The sequence below is a fragment of the Piliocolobus tephrosceles genome, chromosome 10, assembly GCF_002776525.5.
Source record: "Piliocolobus tephrosceles isolate RC106 chromosome 10, ASM277652v3, whole genome shotgun sequence".
Classification (NCBI taxonomy): domain Eukaryota; kingdom Metazoa; phylum Chordata; class Mammalia; order Primates; family Cercopithecidae; genus Piliocolobus; species Piliocolobus tephrosceles.
Genome location: NC_045443.1, coordinates 107,579,987 through 107,589,603, shown reverse-complemented (window position 1 = coordinate 107,589,603; position 9,617 = coordinate 107,579,987). Strand labels below are relative to the sequence as shown.

General features: G+C 42.3%; 1 protein-coding gene across 4 annotated transcripts in view; it reads right to left on the bottom strand.

The window, feature by feature from the left end:
* Positions 1 to 9,617, bottom strand: part of ANKRD13A (ankyrin repeat domain 13A) — a 43,458-nt gene that overhangs the window by 25,746 nt on the left and 8,095 nt on the right. For all 4 annotated transcript variants that reach the window (XM_023201840.1, XM_023201875.2, XM_023201943.1 and 1 more), the window contains exons 2-3: positions 4,358 to 4,490; positions 3,270 to 3,394 (exon numbers count right to left, since the gene is read on the bottom strand). In XM_023201840.1, coding sequence (XP_023057608.1) covers positions 3,270 to 3,394; positions 4,358 to 4,490 — 258 coding nt within the window. The remainder of the gene's footprint in view (positions 1 to 3,269; positions 3,395 to 4,357; positions 4,491 to 9,617) is intronic.

The window sequence follows — 9,617 nt, the reverse complement described above, 5'->3', positions numbered from 1 at the left end:
GAAAGAAAGAAAGAAAGAAAGAAAGAAAGAAAGAAAGAAAGAAAGAAAGAGAGAGAACAGTGAACAGAAAGAAAGAGGATAAGAGGACTGGAGGGGGATAAAAGTCAAACCTGATTCAGGGATCCAGTCAGGTTCCTAACAGTAAGAGAAAGTTGAGCCTGGGAAGATGGGCTTAAGCACTGCCAAGCAATATGGGTAACCATCTATTCTAGGCAAAGGGCAGGGAATGTTAATTCCATCCATTCAACAAGGAACTTGACTGTAAAAGGCTTTGTGTACTGGCAAGTGCTTCCTACTTATTGAACTGCTCTGTGAAACTGAAAGAGGTTGCTAGACTTTACTTCCTCAGGAAGTTGATTTTCCCTCCAGTTAACAGAACACTTTTCTCCACTTTCCTCTGAAACATGTAGAATTTGGCTTTCTAAAGTTTTAAACCCCCAGAGCAGCCCTGTTTAGGATTATTTTCTTACCTACCATTCCTATAGGTTCCTAAAGACTCAGAAATCCAAAAGTTACCCTTCAAGAAGAGAAACGCTAGAAATTCCAGGTGTTCTTCCTGTTCCTACACACTTGCAAGGCTTTGCCATGATTTTTACCAAAGCACAGGGCAGGAGGGCCAAGAATCTACCCTGGAGTAAAATCTGCCAGCATTCCAATGATGAGCAAAGACAACCTCCAAGAGACAGGTGGTAAGAAAGGCTGGCATATGTTATAAGGAGATACTGTTGAAAGACAAGACATTAATGACAGCTTCTGGAGCTGCTAAGTACACAGGTCATTTATGGGCTCTCTATAACTTGAAGCAAAGAATACAATTCAGTGCAGTCCATTGCAATGGACCAATATGAGTAAAAAAATGAAAATCCTTGACACTAAATTTTTTTTTTTTTTGAGATGAGTCTCGCTCTGTCACCCAGGCTGGAGTGCAGTGGCGTAATCTCCGCTCACTGCAAGCTCCGCCTCCCAGGTTCACGCCATTCTCCTGCCTTAGCCTCCCCAGTAGCTGGGACTACAGGCACCTGCCACCACGCCCGGCTAATTTTTTGTATTTTCAGTAGAGACAGGGTTTCACCGTGTTAGTCAGGATGGTCTCGATTTCCTGACCTTGTGATGTGCCCTCCTCGGCCTCCCAAAGTGCCGGGATTACAGGCGTGAGCCACCACGCCCGGCCGACACTAAATTTTTTAAGTGAAGGGTGACCTCACGTTAAAAAAGTAATTTTCTTTTCTTTTTTTTTTTTGAGACGGAGTCTTGCTCTGTTGCCTGGGCTGGAGTGCAGTGGCCGGATCTCAGCTCACTGCAAGCTCCACCTCCCGGGTTTACGCCATTCTCCTGCCTCAGCCTCCCGAGTAGCTGGGACTACAGGCACCAGCCACCTTGCCCGGCTAGCTTTTTGTATTTTTTAGTAGAGACGGGGTTTCACCGTGTTAGCCAGGATGGTCTCGAACTCCTGACCTCGTGATCCGCCCGTCTCGGCCTCCCAAAGTGCTGGGATTACAGGCTTGAGCCAACGCGCCCGGCCAAAAAAGTAATTTTCTACTTTGCCAAATGGGCACATGATGTTTTTAGTTACTCCTGCAGTTAAGTTAGGAAGAAAACAAGAAATCCATGTTATCTTTGCACACTCAAAAATACACACCTATTTTTAAAACAATGCACACAAATATTTCATATTTTATGGGAGATTTAACTGTAGTATATATGGGAAATGAATACCTTGGGCACGACTTAGCTTAGAAATTCTTTTTAGGCCAGGCGCAGTGGCTCACGCCTCTAATGCACGCAATTTGAGAGGTTGAGGCGGGTGGACCACCTGAGGTCAGGAATTCGAGACCAGCCTGGCCAACATGATGAAACCCTGTCTCTACTAAAAATACAAAAAATTAGCTGACCGTGGTGGCACGCACCTGTAATCCCAGCTACTCAGGAGGCTGAGGCAGGAGAATCACTTGAACCTGGGAGGCAGAGGTTGCAGTGAGCTGAGATCACGCCATTTGCACTCCAGCCTGGGCAATAAGAGGGAAACTCCATCTCAAAAAAAAAAAAAGAAAAAGAAATTCTTTTTAAAGATGGCTCAAAAAATGACCAACGATTGTCTTTTTTTAATTTTTTACTTTTTTAGACAGAGTCTTGCTCTGTCACCAGGCTGGAGTGTAGTGGCACGATCTTGGCTTATGGCAAACTCTGCCTCCTGGGTTCAAGCAATTCTTCTGCCTCAGCCTCCCTAGTAAGTAGCTGGGACTACAGGTGCATGCCACCACACCCAGCTAATTTTTGTATTTAGTAGAGATGGGGTTTCACCATATTGGCCAGGTTGGTCTTGAACTCCTGACCTCATGACCTGCCCGTTTTAGCCTCCCAAAGTGCTGGGATTACAGGCGTGAGCCACCGGGCCTGGCTGACTGTCTTATTTATAATAAAGTTGTTCCTTTTCTTGATAGAGTTATTCATTTTTCTCTATAAATGAATTAGGGCAATGGACTAAAGGTCTCAAAATACTAATAGCTAGAAGTGACAAGACTGGCAAGGAAAAGTTGCACACGGACCTCTGAGCCTTAACAGGATCTGAAAATTCCTGCATAGTAAGTGATGCTTATCACAACTTCCTTAAGATTATTGATGCTCAGGAGGCTACTTTCAAGAAAACAGGCACCTAAACAAATTAACTGTTTGATGTCCATTTTCCTTAAGTTCTAATTTTTACTTTATTATCATTTATTATTTTATTATTATATTTGTTATTATTATTTTAGGTCTTGCTCTGTTGCCCAGACTGAAGTGCAGGGGTATGATCATGGCTCACTGCAGCCTCAACCTTCTGGGTTCAAGCAATCCTCCTACCCCAGCCTCTTCCCAAGTAGCTCAGACAACAGGTGTGCACTAGCATGTCCTGCTAATTTTTTTTTTAGAGACAGAGTCTTGCTTTGTTTGGTGCCCAGGCCGGTCTCAAACTCCTGGGCTTAAGCAAATCTCCTGCATCAGCCTCCCAAAGTGCTGGGAATATAGGCATGAGCCACTATGCCTGGCCGAATTATAATCTTTAAATAGTACTTAAAAGGGTAAGCCCAGTGACTTAGATGTGTAATTTGTGAAAGACCTCACACTTCTACAAATTAGAAGGGCAAGGAACAATGTGATTGGTATTCAGTATTTCATATTCATGAATCAGAAAATTCTGTAGGAAGGCACACAAGGATGTCAAACTGTGTCTCCAGTAATTGTATCAGCATTTAGCTCAGATTATAGCCTGAACACATTTTCATGAATACCTCGAGAATTTTCTGGAGCAGCTCAGGAACTCCCTCAAGGGCCATGGATGTGTTGTGGTAGTCTCGATGTTGAAGAACTGTGTATACCATCTCAGGGTCGCCAGTGCTCACAGCCTCATGTAAAACTGGAAAACAAAAGGGTGAAATTTAATTCTCATACTCTCTGACAAATTCCAAAACCAGGCTGAAAAAGTATCTAGATCAAAGATCAGTATTTTCTTCAGAAGAAAAGGGCTGCAGTCCAACCTTACCATGATGATTATGACTTCTGATTGCTAGTTCTTCACTGAGTAAAAAACACAGAGTACCCTTAACATCTTGATCAAACCCCTTCCACCTCTCCCTACCCCTCTTACCACTGGTTCCGAAATCCTGACAATGTGTTTAGAGAGCTGGCTTTAACTATACGATCACACAACATGTAACTGTGGTTATATGTAGACCTGGCAGGCAGGGCTTGGCCTACAGTATCCCTGCTCAGTCAATACAAAATTACTCTGACCAATGGAATGCCAGGATTTCCCAGGAAGAGGCTACCTTTAGCCACAATTTATTTTTGATTTTTGCCTATTTTGATGGATTCAATGGAGGTAACCATATTCCTCAAGGAAAACCAGCCTCCACGTTCATGTACGGTGGAAGAAGTTTGCACTGAGAGCTGTTTCTGGATGAGAAGTCATTCTCTACCGAGGGTTTCTGGCCCGGGACACAACCTGTATCATCCTGGGGTCCCATTTCCTTGTCCCCATCCTTCGTCCCAAAATAGAAATCTTAAGATAAAGATGACTCTGAGGAAAAGTATGATTGAGATTGGCCTTTATTCAGAAAGATAAACCAAAATGAATGACCTTCTTTTTGAGACAAGGTCTCGCTCTATTGCCCAGGGTGGAGTGGGCAGTGACGCAATCACTGTTCACTGCAGTGTCAACCTCCCCCGGCTCAGGTGATCCTACCCCCTCAGCCTCCCTAGTACCTGGGACTACAGACATGCACCACCGCACCTGGCTAATTTTTGTATTTTTTTTGTAGAGACAGGGTTTCACCATGTTGCCCAGGAGGACTTTAAATTATTGTAAAAGTATACTTACCTGTCCATCCTTGGCGATTTTCTTTTGTCACATCTGCTTTATGTCGGAGTAAGACTCGAGCAGATTCCAAATGTCCCAAGGAAACAGCAAGATGCAGTAATGTTCGACCTCGTGGGTCCACAGCCTCCACATTCTGTGAAGGAAACACTGGCATTTCTATAACTGGATGTATTACATTAAAATAGGAAAATGTGTTTGACAGATATTTCAAGTACAAAAAATGGAAAACATATTTATGCATTAATTAGAGCAACACATGTAAGAAGGTTATGTTTGCATTTGGGCACAATTAAAATACGAATTTGGGGATTACATATAAAGATGATAGTTACTGAATTACTGAATTCCTTTTTCTGTAAAGTTAAGTACCTAATAAATAAATGTTGGCAACAGCCTCCAGATGATCCAACACAACTTTAAGCTCTCGACAGCACTTAAATTAAGTCTAAATAAAGCCAGGAGCTTTCATGAAATGCAGTCACCGGACAACACAGAACATGGGGGATTTCTCAAGCACATATCAGCATTCAAGTCTAGAACAGGAAGTACAGGACTTCAATCAAAACTGAAAGCAGAGAAGATAATTTGGGTCAGAATAAAATTACATTCTCTAGCTGGATTCCCACCAAAACTCCACTCTCATTATTGTGTATTGAGTTTCACGTGCCCTGAAGTAGCACGTAAACTCCAGCAGCATGTGTGGGTCCTTCAGACCACAAGCATGATCTGCCGGGCACCTACGTGGATCTACTCACAGAGAAATAGGTAAGCGCACATGCGTCACTTCCGTCCATCCCATCGAGGGTTTTCTTCCCCATGCTAGACATGCACACCTGGCTCTTACCTCTTCATTCCTATTCTGCCACTCTTGCCCCCCTTTTGGCACCTGTACCGCGTCTCTAGAGCCACACAGCAATTTCTCTAGTGTGAGCTAAATCTCAAGGCCTGGGCGCTGCCTGCAAAAATGTGACTCTGAAAGTTCTTTCAAGGATACAATAAACTGCCATGGACTTTTGGAAGGTACAACCTTTTTTTTTTTTTTTTTTTCAAACAAGGTCTCACTCTGTCACCCAGGTTGGTGTGCAGTGGCGTGATCACAGCTTACTGCAGCCTTGACCTCTTGGGCTCAAGAGATCCTCCCATATCAGCCTCCCTAGTAGCTGGGATTAAAGGCATAAGCCACCATGCCCAGCCTGTAAACACTTTTTAAATGCCATAATACATCTTAGAAAATGTGCTTTATTTTTATTTGAGATGCTAGCTGTTATTCAGGTACTACTCCTGCAGTCTCTGAAGATACACAGAAAGTGCCACTTAGGAAAGTGAAGCAGGATCATGGGTAAACTGCCACAATCCAATAGCTATCAAACCTCCCTGTTTTGCGAACACTATGTCATGGCTATTATAGTGAAGATAACTCTTATTGAGGAATAAGAAATGTGGTTGAAGACATCTGCTAGCTGAACATAAGTCCTCCTGGACCAATCCCAGGCCTCAGTGTTCCCCCAGTGCTAAAATACCTTCCCGTCTTCTGGAGCCCAGTCCACACATCTCCCATGATTCCCTGAGTCTTCCCAAGGTTATGACTTGTCCATCGCACCAAAGAGATGGAGAATTCCAAAGGGTAGCATCCAAGTCATATTAACGTCTTCTAGATTCTCTTACTCTAGTCTCTAATTTGCATTAAATATTTTCTTAAAAGTAACAAGACGATGAACTTATGAACTATGAATTCAGTTGAAGTTTAGCAGGAAAGAAATAATTAGCAAACTCATTATCTTCCTACACGTCTATTACATAAACTAAGTATTTTCTTACCTAACAAATTCAATCGAAATGAAAGGTGCTAGGTTTAGCACACTACCTGCCACAGGGGAGGTGTGTAAAAATGTTTATCATGGGATAGGGGAAACTACTTACTACAATTCACACCCCAGAGCAAAACTAAAAGCACAGAGTAAGGATTAACACTCAAACTCTGTCAAGCGCGGTGGCTCACGCCTGTAATCCCAGCACTTTGGGAGGCCGAGGCAGGTGGATCACCTGAGTCAGGAGTTCGAGAACAACCTGACCAACATGATGAAACCCTATCTCTACTACAAATAAAAAAATTAGCCAGGCAAGGTGGTGAGTGCCTATATTGTCCCAGCTACTCAGGAGGCTGAGGCAGGAGAATTGCTTGAACCCGGGAGGAAGAGGTTGCAGTGAGCCGAGATCACACCACTGCACTCCAGCCTGGGTGACAGAGCGAGACTCCCGTCTCAAAAACAAAACAAAACAAAACAACAACAACAAACAAACAAAAAACACTCAAACTCCTAGGCAACAGTTAGAGATGTTGCACAAAATAAAAGCCAAATACATTACAATGTTAACTTTTTTTTTTAGTTTGGACCATAGAGGAGCATCTATGGATAAGACAGGGCAGCACACTTTTCTTGGATAATTATAACTCTTCAGACCTTCCTGCACCTCTCTCATCTGAAGTAAGAGGCAGTAGAAAAAAAAAATGCTGTAATTGTATTATGGTGACAGTGTGATTTTAAAACAATAAGTGAATAAAGAGTAGAGGGGGAATGAATAAAATAGAGAAGAGAAAACAATAGAGAAAATCAACAAAACCAAAAGTTGGTTCTTGGAGAATGTCAGCAATATTGACGAACATTTAGTTAGATAGACCAGGGAAAAACGAGAGAAGACTTAAGTTACTAAAATCAGGAATTAAAGATGGAATATTATTAGCAACTCTACAGAAATAAAAAGGATTATAAAAGAAAACTATGGGCTGGGAGCGTTGGCTCATGCCTGTAATCCCAATACTTTGGGAGGCCGAGGCAGGTGGATCATTAGAGGTCGGGAGTTCGAGACCAGCCTGACCAACATGGAGAAACCCCATCTCTACTAAAAATACAAAATTAGCTGGGCCGGTGGTGCATGCCTGTAGCCCCAGCTACTCGGGAGGCTGAGGCAGGAGAATTGCTTGAACCCAGGAGGCAGAGGTTGTGGTGAGCCGAGATTGTGCCATTGTACTCCAGCCTGCGCAACAAGAGTGAAACTTCATCTCAAAAAATAAAATAAAATAAAAGAAGACTATGAACAACTGTATGCCAACAAATTAGACAACTTAGATGAACAAGATAAATCCCTACAGAAATGCAAACTAGCAAAACTGACTCAAAAAGAAACCGAAAATCTGAGTAAGTTTATAACAAGAAATTGAATTAGTAATTTTAAAACTGCCCACCAAAAAAAATGCAGGCCCAGATGGTTTTTTTGTTTTGTTTTATATGAGATTGAGTCTTGCTCTGTTGCCCAGGCTGGAGTATAGTGGCACAATCTCAGCTCACTATAACCTCCGCCTCCCAGGTTCAAGTGATTTCTTGTGCCTCAGCCTCCTGAGTAGCTGGGATTATAGGTGCCCACCACCACACCTGGCTAATTTATGTACTTTTAGTAAAAGTGGGGTTTTGCAATGTTGACCAGGCTGGTCTTGAACTCCTAACCTCATATGATCTGCCCCATGAACTCCTAACCTCATATGATCTGCCCACCTCAGCCTCCCAAAGTGCTGGGATTACAGGTATGAGCCACCATGTCTGGCCTTCACTGGTGAATTCTATGAAACATTTAAAGAAGAATTAATACTAATGTCTCACAAACTCTTTCAATAAATAGATGAAGAAGGAAAACTTTCCAATTCATTTTATGAACCCACTATTATCCTGATGACAAATGCTTCATAAGAAAAGAAAACCACACACTAATATCTCTTATGATGTAGATGCAAAAATCCTCAACAATATACTGGCAAACTAAATTCAGTAACATATAAAAAGGGTATTTTATACTATGACCAACTGAGACTTATCCTACAAATACAAGAATGGTATAACTTTAGATAGTCAATTAACGTATCACACCATATCATGGGATAAAACAAAAATACACGATCATCTCAACAGCTGCAGCAAAAACATCTGACAAAACTCCAACATCCCTTCATGATTAAAAGAAAAAAAAACAAACTCTCAACATACTAGGAATAAAAGGAAACTTCCCCAAAGAGCATCTCTAAACAACCCACAACTAATACCATAGTTAATGGCGAAAGACTGGATGCTTCCCCTCTAAGATGAGGAACAAGATGAGGATGTCCTCTTTCACCACATCTATTCAACATTGTACTAGAGATTCTAACCACGGCAACTGGGCAAGACAAAGAAATAAAAAGCATCCAGAATGGAAAGGAAGATGACAGGATCTTGTGTATAAAATCATAAGGGATCTACCAAAAAACTATTAGAACTATCAAATGAGTTCAGCAAGGTTGCAGGACACAAGATCAATAACTAATCAATTATATTTCTATATACTTGTAATGAGCAACTCAAAATGAAATTAAGAGAACAATTCCATCTATAATAGCATCAAAAAAAAAACATTTAGGAATAAATATAACAAATTAATATAAAGCTTACATACTCTTAAAATCATAAAACATTGTTTTTTTTTTTGTTTTTTTTTTTTTTGAGACGGAGTCTCGCTCTGTCACCCAGGCTGGAGTGCTGTGGCCGGATCTCAGCTCACTGCAAGCTCCGCCTCCCGGGTTCACGCCATTCTCCTGCCTCAGCCTGCCGAGTAGCTGGGACTACAGGCGCCGCCAAGTCGCCCAGCTAGTTTTTTGTAGTTTTTAGTAGAGCCGGGGTTTCACCGTGTTAGCCAGGATGGTCTCAATCTCCTGACCCCGTGATCCGCCCGTCTCGACCTCCCAAAGTGCTGGGATTACAGGCTTGAGCCACCGCGCCCGGCCCATAAAACATTGTTTAAAAAAATTTAAAGAAGACCTGGCCAGGTGTGGTGGCTCAAGCCTATAATCCCAGCACTTGGGAGGCTGAGGAGGGCAGATCACCTGAGGTCGGGAGTTTGAGACCAGTCTGACCAACATGTAGTCTACTAAAACTACAAAATTAGCCGGGCGTGGTGGCGCATGCCTGTAATTCCAGCTACTTGGGAGGCTGAGGCAGGAGAATCGCTTGAACCTGGGAGGTGGAGGTTGCAGTGAGCCAAGATTTCACCACTGCACTTCAGCCTGGGCAACAACAGTGAAAACTCTGTCTTAAAAAAAAAAAAAAACCCACAAAATTAAAGAAGACCTAAGTAAACTGAAAAACATCCTCATGCTCATGGGTTAAAAGACAGTATTGTTAAAATGACAAAACTCTCCAAACTGAGGTATAGATTCAATTCAACTCCTATCAAA